The sequence below is a fragment of the Oncorhynchus clarkii genome, chromosome 5 (genome assembly GCF_045791955.1).
Source record: "Oncorhynchus clarkii lewisi isolate Uvic-CL-2024 chromosome 5, UVic_Ocla_1.0, whole genome shotgun sequence".
Lineage (NCBI taxonomy): Eukaryota > Metazoa > Chordata > Actinopteri > Salmoniformes > Salmonidae > Oncorhynchus > Oncorhynchus clarkii.
In genome coordinates, this window is record NC_092151.1 from 68,270,447 (window position 1) to 68,292,850 (window position 22,404).

The following is a 22,404-nucleotide window of genomic DNA, read 5'->3' on the forward strand; positions in this document are numbered from 1 at the left end:
CAAAGGCCACTCTGCAAATAACCTGCAGTAACCTTTCCATTGACCACTGCAATAATTTGCTCCAGGAGTCGAGACAGTTCCTTTCCTTGTTTGTAAAAGGTAAACTGCAATCTTGTGTGTTATTTTAGTGGACGACACCACGAGCCCTAAAGCTATGCCTCCGCAAAATCGGATTATTCCATGGACAGTGTTTTTTGTGCTTGGCATCAGAACTGAGAAGATGTGCCACGATATTTGCCTCAGAAATGCATTCAACTCCTTCCAGGAAATGAACAACATATAAAATAGTCGATTAAACACACCAGTAACATCGACGAACATTCAATAAAATGTTTTTTAAAAATATATATTTTATGAACTAGGCTAGTGCAAGTGCAATACAACTGTCTTATTTGAGGAATCAGCCATAAACAGGGTGTCAAAACAGGAGAATGTAATACAGAATGCAATACAGAATGTAATACAGAATGTAATACAGCATGCAATACAGAATGTAATACAGAATGTAATACAGAATGTAATACAGAATGTAATACAGAATGTAATACAGAATGCAATACAGAATGCAATACAGAATGCAATACAGAATGTAATACAGCAGTAGTAGTCCTGTAGTGTCTCAGTGGCCAGGGTACTCACCCACTCAGAACCACAATGAAGTCCATGACGTTCCAGCCGTTCCTCAAGTAGGATCCTTTATGGAATACAAATCCCAACGCCACAACCTTAATCCCAGCTTCAAAGCAGAACATCCCAATGAAGTAAGGCTCTGTCTTTTCCTGTGAATTAAAAACGGACACATCAGACAAATAGAGCACAAAATGGTCATGTCAATATGAAAGGTCACAGAACAATACAATAACAGTATTGTGTGTGTGAACATATTTATCACACTTTAGAAAAAACACTTTCACACGTTAGAAAAAAACTGAAATCTGTGTAAAAGGAGATGCATATACTATAACCCTATTGAATATAGGTACTACATAACAAACAATAATATTCTAATCATTGTTGTTTGCCCTTGCCAAGAGCTTCTCTCTAACCCTTACACATGCTCAGGAAAGGATTAATTACACTTTCTCTCAGCGGGTAGGTAAGCACTCTCATGCGCTCAGATGCACTTAGCATGATAATATAGAGGAGGGCTGTGGCTCTAATAGCTATAGAATGAGAACCAATTAATCCAGCTAGTTTCTTACTCTACTGGAGGAAGCTGTAAAACACAACTGTAAAACTAACGACCTACTAACAAGCTAGAGGTGATAACTGTGACTTGCCAAAACACCCATATAATAGCAGGCTATATTTAAGCAATAAGGCCCAAGGGGTGTGTGTTATATTGGCCATATACCACAAACCCCAGAGGTGCCTTATAGCTATTATCAACTGGTTACCAACATAAATAAAACAGTAAACAAGTATTTTTGCATCATACCAATGACATATTGTCAAATATACACACGCCTGAAAGCTATTTCAGCAAATCACCATCCATGACCCAAACTACCCGGTTTATAATAAATGTCACAGTAGTACACAGTTATTTGTACTCTTCTGTGTTGGGCATTCACAGACAGTAGGGAACTGAGAGGATACAGCCCGGTTTGGACCTGGTTTAATGGGTATACTGAAATCAGAATTCATGAATAAACAATGCAGCAACATCGCACAGTAACTCAGAAATATGGGACATGCCTTCCACAAAATACTCATTTCTAAGCTAACAATGTACTATAAAGAAATAAAACAAGATTTTGTGTTCTCGTTTTGCTGCAACTATCCACTTAATCTTTGGAGAACATTTCAGGTTTTAAATAAATATCAAGCTTCATGAAGAAGACATTTTGAAGTAATTAGTGTTTTTTAAATAAGACTCCGTAAGGTTAGAGAATCCCACTGATAATAACTGAATAAAGACACAGTGCATTAGTAGATGGTTGACTCACCAGTCTCTTGGACATGGGAGTCTTGTCCTCTCCAGGCAGGTGCTGCTCCAAAGCCAGTACGATACAGTTGGCGATGATGGTGGCTAAGATCATGTACTCAAACGGAGTGAAGCAACAAGTTAAGGAAGAATCCTTTGTCACAATATACCTCACATAAATACTGTTCTTCTATCTAATTTCAAAGTCACAGTTTTCCAAATACAGTAACCTGTAATATTCAAAAACATAACGCAGTATTTCAGTCCCACCATGAGAGAGATATATCATAGAGTGCTGAGGCCTAATAATCCCCATACAGAATGACAGGGATGACAGTATCATCAGCCCTATCTAAAACACCACCTTCCTAAGACATCTGATGACAATCCCTCTCATTGATTGAATGTCAGGATGTATCTATTCTTCTGACTTCTCCATTGGCAGGCATACCAGTGTGAATCTAGCCTGCTGCTGAGCACCTGGCAGAGTGCTGCTGCCTCCTCCTCTCCTCCATACAGCTGGCTGGCACACAGAGGCCCTGGCTGTCAGCTCCTCACAATGCCCTGAGGCTGTCCAACCAGCCAGCCAGCCATGGAGAGGGGCAGGAGACTGCTGTGCACAATAGCTGGGGACAGTAGCAGGAGACAGGCCATAACCCTGAAAGCTGGAGGAGAGCTGGAGGAGAGGCGAGTATAGGCACACTGGGGATGTGTGGGAAGATCAGGAGTCTGATCCTACAAATAAGGGCACTTTACTACAAGCGTACAACTTGTACCAAGGGACCCCTGGTGGTTGGAGGTTTAAATGGAGCACATAGATGACACCAAGGATGTGTATTTCTCAAATGTTGTGCGTGGGCACTGGATTTATTTTGGCTGTTTGGAAAAAAGAGGTAGAGAACGAGGGAGCCTAAATCTCCTCAGGGGAGAGAGGGAGGAAGAGAAAGAGATCAATGCAAACAGAGCTGGCAGCTGGCAGCTGGAGCTGCTGCCTGGAGGGTCACACAGGGACGCCCCTCATCGTCTGAGCATTGAAGAACTAAATAAACAGAAGCTCCCATACCGTCACACCGTTACCATTCTGCTGGGTTTAAATACTTCCTGGCCTGCTCTAATGGGAGCACTGAACAAACTATATTCAACCAGGACTTATAGAAAACTGTGCTACTGTAGCTGTTACTGTCTCACAAAATGGGACCCAAACTCCCATGGCTCTCTTTGTTATGGGCACTCCTCCACAACCACACCCTACCTCCATCCCCTCAAACACAAGAGCACTGACACTGCACTCAGAGAGAGGGGAGGAGAGAAGAGAGAGATAGAGAGAGAGGTATCCACGGCAACAGGCTCCTCTCGGCCAAAAGTCAGCGCTGACATTTAATGGGCGTCAGTCAGAGCTATTGCGACGGCCCACATGTTGCAACCTCCCTCCTGACAATCCAAACCTGCCTTATTCATTTCATTTGCGTTTAAAATCTCTTCTCCACTCAGAGTCATTTACACAATATATTAAATACATACACAAAGCCATGTGTTTTTATATCATCCAATGTGAGAAGTGTGATTTCTCCAGGGACAGGTGTATCTACAGTATCATCTTATAATCAGCCTATATTGAGGAGGCATGGGGCTGCAGAGAAACCTCAAGGTTTTTTATCTCAATATGTATAATTCAGTTTTATCATTCATGAATTGTCTTCTGAGGAAACTGTGTCATTTATCCACGAAGGGACTTTGTAATGAGGGCTCGTGGGGACGTGTGAGTCATATTGACAAGTTTGCGCTGGCTCGCGCTTCTCAAACAGGTTAAAAATAGCAGTGGAGATGGAATGTGTTTTTAGACTGGATTCAAACCTTATTACACATATGGAGGAAAATAACCAATCACTGTGACTGAGTCTGGGTTACTGAAGAGGGGAACATGATTTTAAACAAACATGAGAAAATGCCAAATAGTGCTTGTAGATGGATTATAATAGTAAACAAAGACATTGAAACACAACAGGTAGCCTTTCAAGTACCTTTCTGATTGAAAGTATATTACCATTATCTTATGAATGTAAAGGTTACTGGATTGATGGAAGGCAACTTGTTGAGGGAATTCGATCTAGAATAGCAAGGCTGTCTTAAGAAATTAGCGAATATAATTTTGAATGATCGCAATAAAATGATGCATAGATCAACCAAGAATACAGGAACCAAGAGAAAAGGCAAATGTAGTGACGTGCCAATGCCAGATCAATTGTGATTTGCCAGTCTTGCTGCTGTCAGTGAATTTGACGCTAAAGGTGGGGTGTGGCTACAGAGGGTGGCTGGCGTCAGCTCCACGCCCCTCAAACCTCCTCTGCAATGGGCAGGATCAATTATTAAAGGACTATCTACACCCCGGGGCACTTCCTGTTGCAGCCTCCCAGTGGGCATCAGGCAGGGAGAGCAGCTGCTCGTCCTCCCCAGGCCACCTGCACCAGAGTGGGCCACATTTCATTAGGCCTGCCTGGCTCCTCCACCCAGTCCCTGCCAGCCTCCACATCGACCCTGACACAACCCTGCTGCTCCTGCATCAAGCCAGTTACGGAAGCCTGGAAATAAACCCCTCATCAATCACTGGTTTTAATTGAGCACTCAAAAATAAAGAACTGCTTATGATATGGAGCATGTTGTTCTGCACACAGCCATGACCTTCTGATAAGTCATGCAGAGAGTGTGTGTGTGTGTGTGTGTGTGTGTGTGTGTGTGTGTGTGTGTGTGTGTGTGTGTGTGTGTGTGTGTGTGTGTGTGTGTGTGTGTGTGTGTGTGTGTGTGTGTGTGTGTGTGTGTGTGTGTGTGTGTGTGTGTGTGTGTGTGTGTGAACTAGTGAGGATGTCTTACAAGGTTCATGTTGGATATTTGCCAGCGCTCTCTAAATGCTGAATCTAAAGCTCACCAACATCAGCCTGTGCTGTGCGACATCATGATAGGAAACTACTCTGAATGAGATCCTCAGTTACAGTTCTAATCACTTTATACCACATGATACAGCAGACTGATCAGATGTCATTAGATGTAATGGTTGTTAATTAAATTGGGAAAGTCAATTAGATAATATGAGACACTCCCCACACAATGCCACATTAACCTTGGGGTTAGTTTCTGCAATTTCTACCCAACAAAACAGCAAGATAGACACAAACTGCAGAGAACCAGTCAGGAACTGCATAAACAATGATATGCTTGCAGTCACAATAATATATGGATTGAACTCCTCCGCATGTTGGCTACCCTCACCACATACTACAATCTCATTTGATATGTTCAATGGGTAAACAGTGGATTCGATGTTGAATTAATAATAGGAAATCAGACCACAAATATGAATATGAATATGAATATGAATAAATATGAACTCCCATGAAAATGATAGCGTAAGGACTATTTTGCTATAATAGTCTATCAAAAAGCCATTCAGCAGGGCAGCACAATAACAACACAACTGGGACACCTGTTGTACTGTAGATTAACAGTAGCTGACCAATAGAAGTGCATTCTTTTGCTTCCTTTTCACTAAGAAATGGCCATCCATTTGGTTTGGCGTTTTGCCAAGTCATTTCCAGGCTATTAGTGACCGTCTCCGCTTTCCATCCCTCCATCTCTCCATTTCTCGTTCCCTCCATCCCTCCATCTTCCCATCCCTCCATCTCTCCATCTCTCGTTCCCTCCATCTCTCCATTTTTCCATCCCTCCATTTCCCATCCCTCCATCTCTCCATCCCTCCATCGCCTCTCCTCAGTGACATGTGGTAATGTGGTGATATTCCTCAAATATACAGCCAGTGATCATCACACTCAACAACACCTGCATCTTGTTGACAGAAAGTGCTGCATGGAGCAGAATGGAGGTCTACGTGTGTAATTCACTTTCCACTGACTGACATGTGAGTCACGCTCTCCCACTGAGAGACAAAGGCAAAGACAACCATGCATGTTAAGCCTTACATACTCTACAGCAGTCTTCCAATGATAACACACATTATTTTGTTCAGGCATTCTGATCATCATACACACCTTAAAATCTGATGCAAATCCTCTATGATATTTTGAAAAATGCTTAGACCATATTACATTATTTTCATAGTCAAATCAACCATTGTAAATAACCTTAGAATAGTGGAAAATGGTGACATTAAATGATATTCAAAATCAATTTATCTTAACACAGTGAATTAACCATAAAATGATGGACAGACCAGAGGTAGAGGGGTAGTAATGAAGCCCATCAGCTATAATGCAAAGGTAAAGGTAGAATTACAAGGAATCTGAAATCCACTGATAATAAAGATCTATACCCAGAGCTGTATTGCTATAAGAATTACGACTGAGTAAAACACTGTCAACTAACAAGACTTCAGTCTCAAACACTTCATCATGGTTTATGTTCATTCCTGGCAGTCAATTACAGTGCCAGACTTATCCTGCATCCTGCTGCCTGCCTCTATGACAGCCTGTCCTGTCGTGCTCCATCATGCTAATTCACCACCAGGAGACTGAGGCTTGAATCCCAACAGGTTAACAAGGGCTGTGTTAGTAGCACCACAAAGAAGGGGCCACTGACAGTGTTATACTGTTGTCTGTGCTCTGCCCAGACACATCTCTTGACTCTGACTCATCACATGCATTTCCATTTGGTTGTGTCCTTTTATTCCGTTGGGGATATCAATACCTGTAGGACTTTTGATCAATGACACACATCAGAACCCTGAAGTCTACTCCTGTGGAAATCGTTCAGCATCATAAACAGCAATTTTACTCAGTGGGAAGTTATCATGGTTTAAAACATGTCTGCCTTAACCTTGAATGGATTGTGAGTGGTCAGTGAAGTGGACCTGTTAGGTGTTACATTTTGGAACTTAATTTGTAAAAAGATGGTACTATAGGTAAAATATTTGTATTCACCTAATTTTGAGTGGAATTATAATAAGTTTAACAACCACTGCTGGTGCTGTCCATGGTGCTGAATTCTACTGTTCACGGTATTCATTATTATAAGAGAAACGTTAACATAATAGATAGACAGTTCAATATAGTTAAGAACTTTTGTCGAATGTGTGTGTGTGTGTGTGTGTGTGTGTGTGTGTGTGTGTGTGTGTGTGTGTGTGTGTGTGTGTGTGTGTGTTTACACTTAAACACAAAGGATATGGCCACTCTATGACCTTCTTTGCGTACTTCCGAACAATGTTGTCCTCTCCGAAAATGAAGAGTGATCTATTTACGGTGAAACAGTTCTGTCTGACAGGGATGGGGTTGTACAGGGCCATGGTGCGGGCTCTCTGCGCCTTGGTCTGTTTGAAGGCTGGGGACACTCCACCACCTGTAGACAGAGCCGGTCCCTCCCGGGTCCTGTTGCGCTCAGAGCCCCCATCCCCAGAGCCCAACAAGCCGGGGACGTCGTCTCCGAACCGGGCCATTCTGCGAGGAGTAAGGAAAACAGAATAGAGGGGAAAGGGTTAGCCCCTGGGAAGCAGGGCGGGGTAGGTTACAGCAACAGATCTGACAGAAGAAATACTTGTTTTAGTCCATCATAATGTCCTTAGCCAAGGCAACAAGTGATGATAAATATTAATATCCCCATGTCGAGTTGTTCACAAATAAATATTCCTCCGTTTTGAAGTTAGAATTCAAGCCTTGACTTCTTTGACCGTGGGCTACAGCACTTCTTGTGAATAAAAGTCGACGCACGTCTACATCGAGTGGGTAGGTTATAAAGCAACACAACAATTGTCCGCATAAAATTCAAACCCAATAAGCAAAAATAAAAAAAAATATCATTCGAGACTCAAAATGTCAAATTCTAACTTAAATCTGTTCACTAAAACAAATCTTAATAAAAATCAATCCAGATCCCACTGGAACTGTTCTCAACACAAAACCACCGTAAGTCACGTCTCCCGAAGGTTTGTCCTCATGAGAGATAAGAACAAGAGTATTTTGTATGGGTCCATGGACAAACCGACATCCCTGTCCTCACTCTCTCATTTTCTCTTGCACATCTGTCATATACATATTCCCACTGCAAAAAAATAAGCACCGAGCAAACTTTTTGCATTTTCTAAAATCTTGCTTCGCTTTTCGTTGCCACAAGGACCCCACCACTTCTCAAAGCGTAGATGGCATGCGATGATGCGCAACAAGCTAAACTGGAAGTCACACAGGTACAAGGTACAGGCACCATGTCCGCGCAGTTTTTTTAGAGGGTTTCTCCGCAATGAGGTGTCAACTGGTTATGCAAAGCTCGAGGCTCTAGGGCTAGGCTACACTACTCTCAGAAAATGCGTCTCTCTACTATATGCTTTGCCTTATTTTTGCCTTTTATCTTCAGTCCATACATTTCAAATAGGCTATGTGTCTCAAATTCAATACCATGAGAATAAAACAATATTTGTAATAGCCATGATGATAATTCAAAAGGTTATTAATACTTTTTACATTAGCTGCCCTTAAATAAGGCCTTCAAAGCCTATAAATAAAGGGTATTTAATGCAAGTTACATTCATGCATAGCCTATATATTTAATGTAAATATTATTCAGGTAAAACTTTCATAATCTGGAAGTCAACGCACCAAAATGTAGAGCAAACACCTGCTAGAAATTCATTACAGGGGAGGCATGATATTTTTTTCGAGTAGGTTCTCCACTATGAGACAGTCTGCGCGAAGATTAAAGGTAATTGCTGGGTAAAAGTCACTGTTTCAGGACATGATCTCCTAGTGAGTGGGAGTATTGCTGCTGCTGTATTTTCTGAACGGGAAATGGATGTGTGGAGTGTGCACAAGTCAGGGGAGGCTGCTAGCATATTTCACAGAAACAATGGCAGTTCCAAAAAAACCAAAATATCTATCAACTATTTAATTTATATTTTGATGTGTGGAGCAAACAGGCAGTCTTATTTCAAACAAGCATTGAAACTCATTGAGAGCTAAGAAAAAAAACTTTAAATATTTCATACTGAGAAGGGAAATTAAGCTAAAACTTTCTAGACTAACCCACAGAAACCCGCGTGCGAGGACTTGGAAATCATTATACATGGCCTTATAATATCGTCAACGGAGAGATTAAAATGATGATGATGTAGGGCGAAAGGTAAGAGGTTAACAAGCATATTTTGCAGAGTTAAACTAGCACAGTTTGGCCAATAGGCTCTGGTTTAATGAATTATTATGGCGAGGGCAGTGATCCAGTAACAGACCCAGTATTGTCTCTTATCAAGGTCATTAAAAAGACAGCTGCAGAGCATGGAGGGCAGAAATAGAACACGTGGGAAATCATGCTTTACTTTGTCCAAGGTAAAGAGTGTCATTGTGAAGTTAAAAAGTATCTTTTTTTAAAGCCAAAATCCACAAGGAGAATGGAAAATCTATCCGTTGTCCATCAAATATGTAGTGCAAATACATTGAGTGTACTAAACATTAGGAAAACCTGCTCTTTCCATGACAGACTGACCAGGTGAATCCAGGTGAAAGCTATGATCCCTTATTGATGTCACTTGTTAAATCCACTTCCATCAATGTAGATGAAGGGTAGGAGACAGGCTAAAGAAGGATTTTAAAGCCTTTTTAATTAAAAGAGAGAGGGTGTGTTAAATGTTAAAGATTAAAGACACATTGGATTTGTGTTATCTGTCCTATGTGATTCGTTTTCAATATTGGTCCTGACATATCCATTAGTTAAGATCAAAGGGTCACAAACCTACAGCTACAGAACAAATTCATATACATGAGACCATTCAAAGAATGAAATCACCTGTCATTGAAGGATCAGACCCCTTTTTTCAATTTTTGCCTAACATGACATACCCAATTCTAACTGCCTGTAGCTCAGGACCTGAAGCAAGGATATGCATATTCTTGATACCATTTGAAAGGAAACACTTTGAAGTTTGTGGAAATTAGAAATTAATGTAGGAGAATATAACACATTCTATCTGGTAAAAGATAATACAAAGAAAAAAACTGTATTTGTTTGTTTGTACCATCATCTTTGAAATGCAAGAGAAAGGCCATAATGTGTTATTCCAGCCCAGGCGCAATTTAGATTTTGTCCACTAAATGACAGCAGTGTATGTGCAACGTTTTAGACTGATCCAATGAACCATTGCATATCTGTTCAAAATGTTGTACAAAAATTGATTTATTAATCCATTTTCAAGTTCATAACTGTGCACTCTCCTCAAAAATGTCATGGTAAATTGTGTGCTTCTACACCTGCATTGCTTGCTGTTTGGGGTTTTTGGATGGGTATCTGTACAGCACTTTGTGGCATCAGCTGATTTAAGAAGGGCTATATAAATACATTTTATTTGATTTCACTGTAATAGCTACTGTAAATTGGACAGTGCAGTTAGATTAACAAAGCTTTCTGCCCATATCAGACATGTCTATGTCCTGGGAATTGTTTTTGTTACTTACAACCTCATGCTAATCACATTATCCTACGTTAGCTCAACCGTCCCACGGGGGGGACACCAATCCCATAGAGGTCAAAACTGGTTCTTCTCTCAAACCTGATTATGAGACTGATGTGTGTCAAAATAAGTCTTGAACTAAACAAGTCTCTGTTGGGGACAGAACCTTGCAGATCCTGACGCTGACAGGCTCTGTGGATAGAATAGACCTGCTCTGTAAATAAGGTATTCTCAGTATAACCACAGAGCTCTCCTAACACAAAGACACCAGCTTCCCCAAGCAGTCAAAGCCTTTTCTGAAAGGCCAATTATTAAATAAAACGGTAAAGTACATCTCTGTAAAACAAAAGTAAGTGTGTGTGTGTGTGTGTGTGTGTGTGTGTGTGTGTGCGTGTGTGTGTGTGTGTGTGTGTGTGTGTGTGCGTGAGCGTGTCTATGAGCATGTGTGTTTGTGTACAACATGTCAACAGTTTTTCATAATGTACTGAATGCATGTGATGAAAAGCATGGGAGACGCAGTCAATAACACAAAATCGAGAGAAAAAAATGCTCAGACACCGGCTTGAAAATATTGTCATGACATGGTAGCATTAAAGTAGCAAACACACATTTCCAACTGATCTATACACTCTCAAAATAACTTACAAACTGTTGCATTTGGAGTTTATAAGGAAATGTTAAATTGGACTTTGTGAGCCAAGCAGCTCTGTTAGACAGAAAGAGAGAGTATTACCACAGACGAGTCAGGCCAGTGTCAGGATACCTGATGTTAATCATCTCCAGGTGGATCAAAGTTATGATTAAACGCAACTGTCTCTGCTTCCCTACACAAGCCTTTTTAATTAAGCAGCTAGCCAAGGAGTATCAGCTTGAAAGATTTCCCGCTACTGCATAATGCTGCCTCCTTGTCATCTTAACAGTAGTTTCCATAGCGACAGTACACCCATGAATGTCTGATTTGTCATCCTACTTGCCAACACTGGGATTCTTCTCTCTCCCAAACCTCCACCACAAAGGCCTGCTTCTCACACAGAGCCATATTGTTTGCAGCACAGTCACAATGCTTCATACTCCAAAGGATGTGATTATCAAATATTTGTATGACATGTATTTAGACTAGTAGACTAGTAGCCTCTGTAAACGTTGCACAATAAACAAAGAATAGATTGATCATTTTCAGTCTTATGTTTACCATTCATGGGGCGGCAAGTAACCTAGTGGTTAGAGCGTTGGGCCAATAACTGGAAGATTGCTAGATCGAATCCCAGAGTTGACAAGGTAAAAATCTATCAAATCTATCAAAATCTATTCTGCCCCTGTACAAGGCAGTTACTGTTCCTTGGTTATCATTGTAAATAAGAATTTGTTCTTAACTGACTTGGCTAGTTAAATAAAGCTAAACTAATCATTTCAGTTGGAAATAACAGTTTCAGGCACATTAATCCTTTATATTAGGTTAAAAAACATGATGATGTATCATATGTCCGCAGCCCTTGGCACCTGACTGACAACATATTGGTGGAACCAGGGACTCCAGAGGGTTCTATGCCAATTGTTCAATTGCATACATTATGTCACCTTTTGCATTAAAATCACTTCATGAAACCTTGAATCAGCCATTCGGTGTGTAACTGTAGGCTACACATTTTCATTCAAGACACATACATGACACCTGTTGTGTGTCAAACCACTCTTCCATTTCCAAGCAAATTATAGTGATATTGTCATTATAGTGGTACTCTCATTATAGTGGTACTCTCATTATAGTGGTACTGTCATTATAGTGGTACTCTCATTATAGTGGTACTGTCATTATAGTGGTACTGTCATTATAGCGGTACTGTAAGAATCAAAAGGACAGTGGAGGACAGTAAATGGCATAATGTAAAATCTGGCAACAAAGTAATTGATTGCAAGATTATTTTTAGCACCATTGAGATGTTAATGATTGGACCATCAAAAGAGTTGACCTTCATTCAGCTTGAGTGTTTTCTACAGAACTTTATAGAGCAATATGTTTGGAATTGCTGCAGGATTTCAATCGCAGCCTGGATTTGAGCGGTTTAGTGTTTTCTTTACACTGTTACCTAGCAACTTGTCCCATTCTCAGCCCGTTACTAGCAAGGCAGTAACGATAACCCCCATCTTATATATATATATATATACAAAAAACATATCAATCTTAATTCCTCTTCAACATTATTTGTGCTGTCCATGAAACAGCAAATGTGTTTTCTGTTCAAATCTGAATCACATTGTGACACATCAATCGATAGAAGCTAAAATGGATTTCCAGCAGGGGTGAAAATAAATTGACTGTTGCCAATGCAGAAAACTAATACATTTGAATACAAAAACAAATCTGATTTTTTTTACATGCATTGCTTTAATTTATAAAATTCAACATACATTTTAAATCATCACTGTACTGCTTTTCTTTGAACAAACAGGTTTAATATTTCATAAACATCCCTCTCAGTCTCACAGGTATTGCAAGGTTGGTTGGGACAACAACCTTGTCAGGCATTCTCAACTCAAACCATCTGATCTGATAGCATACTTCCTGCCTGCAAGACACAAAGTATGGCCTAAATTCTCACATTCAAAAACCATTGTTGACCAAATGAAGCACAAAATCAAGCACTTATCTATAGAACAGCCTAGAAGCATCTTAACTCTTTTATCATTTGAATAAGACCTTGGGATATTTCTCCACAGCTGATCCTTGAGTTCATTAAAGACAACCTCACTATGCAACATATAGGCAAAGGTCATGCAAAACATGTTCAATTTCTTGAGCTCATGCATCAATATTATGAAAATCACAACATCATCAGTGTGCATGGCGAGTACCTCACCCTAAACACAATGAATATTGTAATTCAGGCTTGAAATATTCAAACTGAACATAAGCAAGTGATTTTCCTTCTCAACCATCTTCCATAACCAATGCTGACTAAAATCTCTAACCCTTTTCTGAAATAGTTGATTTACTGAATTAATTAAATGGCTGAGTAGCCTAGATGTGGATAATTGACACACGGCATCAGATCAGCCTTCTTACATGAGATTATAGGCAGTTAAATGTGGCAATATTAGCATTTGTGTTGTGGCTGTCTGATTGTGGCTGTAATTCTTGGGATAAGGTGTTCTCTGAGCTTTTACCTCCCTCTGGTGGAGTACTGTAAGTACTGTCTCTAAAATGGTCAACACAAACATTTATTCATACCAGAGATGAAATGTAATTAGTAGTCAGCATTTTTTGCCATATGGATAGACCCATTGCACTAGTTATACACATTGCTGTGGCCTATAGACAAAGGCAGTATCCAAAGCTATGCAATCTCTCTATTTGGAGAAGGAATGAATCCGTGGGAAATGGTTGTGGCAACATGAAGGAGGCTTCTTTACACTCAAAAGTAGGAGGCTAAGTTTACGACTGTGAAGAAATAGTAAAAAAAACTGCTGAGAGAAATTATGTATGATTTGGGGAGTAATCAAAACTGCCAAGAATATGCAATGTTTAATCTGAAGAGTGAGTAAGTGCTCACTGCAGTTAACCTTTTTAACGAAACAATCATATCTCTATCTGACTAAATATTAAAAGAATGAAAGGAATGTTATATTAATTGTCATGCTGGCAGCACATCAGATCAATATTGTCCAGAGTGGACTGTACATTTCCCTCCCGGCACAGTAGTCTGCTAATCAGAAACTGTTCCCCTGAGCCCTCCCTGCCAGGTCACTGCACCAAAACCAGGGCAGGAGGCAACCTACTGGTGGCCCCCACCTTGAACCTGCCTGGCTCCCTCCCTCCACCAGTGAAGGGCAGCTCCACAGTTGAGACGGGGGCTAGGCAGCAGATGGCTTGATAGACAGCTGGTACCTAACTGAAGACAGGAAGATTGGCCTGGCAGAGAGAGAGAGAAAGAGAGAGAGAGACTACTGTGTGTCTTTGCCAGAGTTAAGGGTCTCTCCCTCTCCCCCACTCCACCCACCTCACAAATCTACAAGCACCCATAAATAAACTCACATAACTCTTTTCATCTCCCAGCGTGATTGGCATCCTTGAGCAGGGGAGAGAGGCATTATGTGCATGAGCCCTGCGTTAATGAAAGACTGATGTGGGCTTGTTCTGTCCATGCAACTACTATCTTCAATAGAGAGGTGGACTGCACCCCCACCTTAAGGACATCAAATCACACAGTCATCAGAGAGTTTTGGAGTTGATAAAACAGCATAAACTCTGAAAGTGTCTCCCACATTGTACGGGGATTGTATATGTCATCAGTCCAGGAGAAGTGGCAAATACCACTAATGGATTTTCAAGTGCTGCCATTGCTTTCTGATGAATGTGCCCAACCTGTCGTGTTGTGAATCATCATGACAATGGCTTATTATGAATGCTGTCAGAATCTATTACAGCAGTGCTCTCCCTCTCATCCTGTTTAGTAAGGTCTACTCACTGTGTGTGTGTGTGTGTCAAATACAGCATTTTATCAGTTGATTGGGGGTATATAAAATCACCTCGACTGCTGGTGCTGCATGCAACAAGATTCATTGAAAAAATAAACTCAAATGGAAAAAAAATAAACCTGTGCTCTTGTAAGCAGTTCCCCATAGCTCCACAAGAGGGAGTAGGGATATATAGATATATAGAGATGTCGGTGGATTGATAAAGACATGGTGGGATTGATGGTTTATGTGCGTCAGCTATTTGTCATATAGTTCCCAAGAGCAACATTAGTCACCACACTAGAGCATTTAGATTTGTTTGTTAGTGATTTGGGGAGTCCAAATGATAGATTACCCACATGCAGAGAGGGAGAGAGAGAGGGAGTAGGGGAGGGAGAGAGAGAGAGAGCGAGAGATGTAGAAGGAGAGAGAGAGAAAGGAGAGAGAAAGAGAGAGAGTGATAGGGGGAGAGGGAGGAGAGTGAGAGTGAGGAGAGAGAGAAAGAAAGAGAGAGAGAGGGAGAGAGTACTCAAATGGGGCATTAGGACTAATCTACAGTTGTCTTGTTCACTACGTAGCCTACTGTACCTTACACGAGAGCCCAGATGTTGAGACCATGAGACTAGGAAAGCAAGCCAAGGTAGTCTAGGAATTACTGCACCGTTGGAGCTAGAAACACAAGCATTGAGCTACACCCACTATAACATCTGCTAAATATGTGTATGTGACCAATAAAATCTGATTTGACAGACCCTCTAGCAAATGGCATCAGGACCTAGTACTGCTTCTGGAGAACACACCAATACTTATCCACTAAGCCCTCACTTAACTATTATGCGATTTACATTATTTAAAAGACACTCTTATCCAGAGGAACTAGGGTTAAGTGCCTTGCTCAAGGGAAAATTGACAAGTTTTCACCTAATTGGCTCAGAGATTTGAACCAGCAACCTTGTGGTTATCAGCCCAATGCTCTTAACCACTAGGCTATCTTATTGCACACCTTTACAGTTAGTATTCCCACAGGTGAAGCAAGCTGCATATCTGTAATTGAAACAATATTGTCAGTTGTGGAGTAAGTTGTGTGTCTAATGTGGCCTTTGACTGTGTTGGATGGTTTAATATCACCCAGCAAGATGTGAGGTCATTAGATGGGAAAAAAATCACTTGTCGCTGCCTGCTCATATCTAGGGTGTATTTCAAGTCTGTAGCAGTTGTGATGTTTGTGAGTGTATTGTTTTAAAGACTGTGACTAATAAAGCTACTGAAATGAAATCAGATTAAGTGGTTATAGTAAGCTATGAATTAACTCATCTGAGAAGATTCTTAAAGACAAAATGTGTCTGAGAGTAGTCAGCTGCTCAACACATAGATATTAAGAAACTGATGAAATTACAACTGAAATATCCCCATCAAACAGTGGCTGACAGGTTATTTCAAGATATTGCCTGCAGCCAGTGAGATATCAATAAATTGGTACCCTTTAATAATGAAACACAGACAGCGATGTGGGCGCAGTATAGTGCACATGACCGTGTTGTCACATTGAATGTGAGGACCATGGACATACTTCACAGGTTTCTCTCTAGAGACGCTGTGCTGTGTTGGTGGGGCAGAGGTCTGAGATGTATGGTGATAAGGTTTTGCTATAGAAGAGTAAAAACACAAAGTGAAAATGGACCTGCTATTAGGTCATATAGGTTTGTCTTAATTTCCTTTAGATTGGATTCAAATGTTCGACCTCTACACAAATTAGTCTGTAAGATTTGATCCATAGAACGAATAATTACAGCCCAGTCTAAATCCGTTTTCAATTTCCTAACCTCTCTTTATTAATACAGCTAAAAATGACAAATTAGTCAGACTCTTCCAACAAATGGGCCTATAATTAAGCCCTCTTCACATTGCCATTATGCCTGACATTGACAAGCTATAGGACCTGGAGTGTGTTACGTCTTCACTCACTACTGTTAAAGGCCTTGCAAATGCCATGCAGTGGTAGCTAATGAATGTGCCGATCAAAAAACGTTAATTTTCTGGGGCCCTTTTGTTTCTCCAATTTGATCACTTCTGAATAGAGAAAGGTCAGTCATGATGCAAAGCATATTCAAGAAATCTAACTCTTCCTGTATTCAAGGCTAAATGTGAACTGAATTCAGATTCAGCTGTTATAAACATCTAAAGCAGGTATTCCCAAACTGGGTATGCGCAATGCCGTCGGGGGTACGCCCAATTAAAAATGTGATTCACATTTTTAAAAATTTAAAACATAATAATAAATTATTCACATTTTCAACAGTCCATTTATATTTTTCAAAGGGGCTATACATTTGGGTGAGTTTTTTTCTCTCGCCTGAGTAGCCTCGTTTCACTGCCAAAAATATAATTAAACCATCTAGTGTTCAGCGAAATAACAAGACAATGTCAAATACAGATAGCCTAGTCAAACAATTAACATCCAATCACATGAACCGTTACTCTCTTGCGGGAATTCCACTAACGGTCCGTACAGGGAGACATAGCGGAGTGGTAACGCACGTGCAAACAGTTGCTCCCAACGGCACTTGGGTACACTGCAGCATCCACCGAGATGCTCTTGCTATCAAGGGAATGCCTGACAGCTTACTACAGTGAAAATGGTTAAATTTGTTAAAGCAAGGCCCCTGAACTCTCGTGTATTTTCTGCACTATGCAATGATATAGTCAGCGACCATGTAATGCTTTTACAACATACAGAAGTGCTCTGGTTATCAAGGGGCAAAGTATTGACACGTTTTTTGTTATTGAGAGACGAGCTTAAAGTTTTCTTTACTGACCAAAGTTTTCATAGTCTGACCACTTGCATGACAACGAGCTTCTCAAACGACTGGCCTATCTGGGTGATGTTTTTTCTCGCCTGAATGATCTGAATCTAGGATTACAGGGACTCTGTATGATGTTTTGTGTGCAAATGAACTCAAGCTGACAGACAATGTCAAATGTGATATAGTGAAGCACCTGAGTGAGTTGGGTGCGCAATTACGCAGGTACTTTCCCAAAATGAATTACATAAACAGCTGGATTCGTTATCCCTTTCATGCCCTGCCTCCAGCCCACTAAACAATATCTGAACAAGAGAGCCTCATCGAAATTGCAACAATTTCTGGATTGGGCTGTGCTCAGAGTATCCTTCCTTGGCAAATTGCGCTGTTAAGACACTGATGCCCTTTGCAACCACGTACCTATGTGAGAGTGGATTCTCGGCCCTCACAAGCATGAAAACAAAATACAGGCACAGTAATATGGCGCCGGAGAAGAAGGCATTTTACGTGCTCCCAATCGATTGTGTTTTTTGGTTAATTTATTTGCGTTGTTTGTAACTTATTGTTTTACTTATTTTCTATATAATGTTACCGCTACCGTTTCTTATGACCGAAAATAACTTCTGGACATCAGGACTGCGATTAAGGACTGGCAGAATCCTTTTTTTCCCTTAACGAGTCTGACAAGGCCGACGTGAACGATACGCTGCTTTCTCGGGAACAGGCCCAGATCCCCGTGAGTGATTGGCGTGAAGAGGACGTGGAGAAAAAGCCCGGAGGGCGGGCGGGCTGCCTACTGAGAATTCATAGGCCATCGAATAAACCACAGCTTCCTTCCATTCTGCTAGCAAACGTGCAATCAAAAAAAAGTCGCGGCTGAACGACGACACTATCAACATACAGCTGACTGGTTATACGCTGCAATGGCAGGATAGAACAGCGGTGTCTGGTAAGACAAGGCGGCGGACTATGTATTTTTGTAAATAACAGCTGGTGCATGATATCTAAGGAAGTCTCGCGCTATTTCTCACCTGAGGTAGAGTATCTCATGATAAACTGTGGACCACACTACCTACCTAGAGAGTTTTATCTGTATTTTTCATAGCTGTTTACATACCACCACAGTCCGAGGCTGGCACTAAGACAGCATTGAATAAGCTATATTCCGCCATAAGCAAACAAGAAAACGCTCACCCAGAGGTGGCGCTCCTAGTAGCCAGAGACTTCAATGCAGGGAAACTTAAATCTGTTTTACCTAATTTCTATCAGCATGTTAAATGTGCAAACAGAGGAAAAAAACTCTGGACCACCTTTATTTCACACACAGAGAAGCATTCAAAGCTCTCACTCGCCCTTCATTTGGCAAATTCTATCCTCCTGATTCCTGCGTACAAGCAAAAATTTAAGCAGGAAGCACCAGTGACTAGATCAATAAAAAAAGGTCAGATGAAGCAGATGCTAAGCTACAGGACTGTTTTGCTAGCACAAACTGGAATATGTTCTGGGATTCCTCCGTTGACATTGAGGAGTACACCACATCAGTCATTGGCTTCATCAATAAGTGCATTTGATGACATCGTCCCCACAGTGACCGTACATACATACCCTAACCAGAAGCCATGGATTACAGGCAACATCCGCACTGAGCTAAAGGCTAATGCTGCCGCTTTCAAGGAGCGGGACTCTAACCCGGAAGCTTATAAGAAATCCCGCTTTGCCCTCCGGCGAACCAAACAGGCAAAGCGTCAACACAGGACTAAGATCAAATCATACTACACCGGCTCTGATGCTTGTCGAATGTGGCAGGGCTGGCAAAACATTACAGACTACAAAGGGAAGCACAGCCGAGAGCTGCCCAGTGACACGAGCCTACCAGACAAACTAAACTACTTCTATGCTCGCTTTGAGGCAAATAACACTGAAACATGCATGGGAACACCAGCTGCTCTCCGCAGCCGATGTGAGTAAGACCTTTAAACAGGTCAACATTCACAAGGCTGCAGGGCCAGACGGATTATCAGGACGTGTACTGCGAGCATGCGCTGACCAACTGCCAAGTGTCTTCACTGACATTTTCAACCTCTCCCTGTCCGATTCTGTAATACCAACATGTTTTAAGCAGACCACCATAGTGCCTGTGCCCAAGAACACTAAGGTAACCTACCTAAACGACTACCGACCTGTAGCACTCACGTCTGTAGCCATGAAGGGCTTCGAAAGGCTGGTAATGGCTCACACCAACACCATTATCCCAGAAACCCTAGACCCACTCCAATTTGCATACTGCCCCAACAGATCCACAGATGATGCAATCTCTATTGCAATCCACATTGCCCTTTCCCACCTGGACAAAAGGAACACCTATGTGAGAATGCCTTTCATTGACTACAGCTCAGCATTCAACACCATAGTGCTCTCAAAGCTCATCAATAAGCCTCATCAAGGACCCTGGGACTAAACACCTCCGTCTGCAACTGTATCCTGGACTTCCTGACTGGTAGGTAACAACACATCCACCACACTGATCCTCAACACAGGGGCCCCTCAGTGGTGCGTGCTCTGTCCTCTCCTGTACTCCCTGTTCACTAATGACTGCATGGCCAGGCACGACTCCAACACCATCAATAAGTTTGCCGATGACACAACAGTGGTAGGCCTGATCACTGACAATGACAAGACAGCCTATAGGGAGGAGGTCAGAGACCTGTCTGTGTGGTGCCAGGACAACAACCTCTTCCTCAATGTGATCAAGACAAAGGAGATGATTGTGGACTACAGGAAAAAGAGGACTGAGCACTCCCCCATTCTCATTGACGGGGCAGCAGTGGAGCAGTTTGAGAGCTTCAAGTTCCTTGATGTCCACATCACCAACAAACTAACATGGTCCAAGCACACCAAGACAGTCGTGAAGAGGGCACAACAAAACTTATTCCCCCTCAGGAGGCTGCAAAGATTTGGCATGGGTCCTCGGATCGTCAAAAGGTTCTACAGTTGCAGCATCGAGAGCATCCTGACTGGTTGCATCACTGCCTGGTATGGCAACTGTTCGGCCTCCGACCGCAAGGCACTACAGAGGGTAGTGCGAACGGCCCAGTACATCACCGGGGCAAAGCTTCCTGCCATCCAGGACCTCTATACCAGGCGGTATCAGAGGAAGGCCCGAAAAATTGACTGTTCTCTCTGCTACCGCATGGCAAGCAGTACGAAAGCCAAGTCTAGGTCAAAGAGGCTTCTAAACAGCTTCTACCCCCAAGCCATAAGACTCCTGAACACCTAATCAAATGGTTACCCAGACTATTTGCATTGCCCCCCCCCCCCCCCCCCCTTTACACCGCTGTCGTTATCATCTATGCATAGTCACTTCAAGACAACTGGGAACTAAAAAAAACAAGGTCGATTTATGACGTCAGTGATCCTCAGGTCGGAGCTCTAGAAAGACACCAGAGTTCCTGACTTGGAATTCCAAGTTGTTGTTTTTTTCTTTTTTAGTTCCCAGTTGTCTTGAAAGCACCATAAATCCAGAGAACTCACTGAAGTCTGAGATATCCCCGTTCCGGGTTTCCAATTGTTTAGAACATTTGACAGAACGACCAATGTATTCAACCTTCTCTGGCCCATGGTGTTGAATGTTTATCCCTTTAAGCTTGGAAAAGAGACCCTTAAACCCAGACTTGGATCACACCCACTCCACTGAATAGCAACATGAGATTGCTTTGCAACACTTGCAGTTAGCCACTGATTCCTTCCAAACCACATTGTTGAATTTGCGATTCACAACTTGTTGTGTAATGTTTGTCCAATGGCCGATGAGAACTGATATGTTATATCTATAATTTCTGTTCATATGACAAGGATTGAAAAGGATTTGCCAGTAGTTTCTTGATGTGATTCATGATGATGACTGCTTGTCTAGCTTGCTAGCTAAGCTTTTGAAAGTTGACATGATCAGTCCAATCAAAACTATGGGAGATATCGCGTGATTTCTTGGATGGGCACTTCTTTTTTTTTTAAATTTTACCCCCTTTTTCTCCCCAATTTCGTAGTATCCAATTGTTGTAGTAGCTACTATCTTGTCTCATCGCTACAACTCCCGTACGGGCTCGGGAGAGACGAAGGTTGAAAGTCATGCGTCCTCCGATACACAACCAACCAAGCCGCTGCTTCTTTAACACAGCGCACATCCAACCCGGAAGCCAGCCGCACCAATGCGCCGGAGGAAACACCGTGCACCTGGCCACCTTGGCTAGCGTACACTGCGCCCAGCCCGCCACAGGAGTCGCTGGTGCGCGATGAGACAAGGACACCCCTACCGACCAAGCCCTCCCTAACCCGGGCGACGCTAGGCCAATTGTGCGTCGCCCCACGGACCTCCCGGTCGCGGCCGGTTACGACAGAGCCTGGGCGCGAACCCAGGACTCTGATGGCACAGCTGGCGCTGCAGTACAACGCCCTTAACCACTGCGCCACCCGGGAGGCGGATGGGCACTTCTAAGGTAACTCTATGGCAGCACCCAAGAAGCTTACATTTTCGAGCTGTCCCCGTAGATTTTGCGGTGACATAGTGTCTCCATGAGTGACAGAACACTGAGCCAATCACGGCGCAACAAGAGAACATTACCAACCCCCACACTCCATATTTTCCCCTGGCAAAAAGCACTAAGCTAGGCTGAAACACCTGCATTTAGGAGTGACCCCAAGCATACTTCCAAAGTTGTGGGAAAATAGTTTAAGGGTCACAAAGTCAAGGTATTGGAGTGGCCATCACAAAGCCCTGACCTCAATCCTAT

General features: G+C 42.1%; 1 protein-coding gene across 1 annotated transcript in view; it reads right to left on the reverse strand.

Moving 5' to 3' along the window:
• The window catches only part of LOC139409279 (voltage-dependent R-type calcium channel subunit alpha-1E-like), a 218,653-nt gene that overhangs the window by 101,941 nt on the left and 94,308 nt on the right, over nt 1-22,404 (reverse strand). Inside the window, exons 3-5 of the mRNA XM_071154189.1 lie at nt 7,099-7,368; nt 1,950-2,055; nt 640-779 (exon numbers count right to left, since the gene is read on the reverse strand). Coding sequence (XP_071010290.1) covers nt 640-779; nt 1,950-2,055; nt 7,099-7,368 — 516 coding nt within the window. The remainder of the gene's footprint in view (nt 1-639; nt 780-1,949; nt 2,056-7,098; nt 7,369-22,404) is intronic.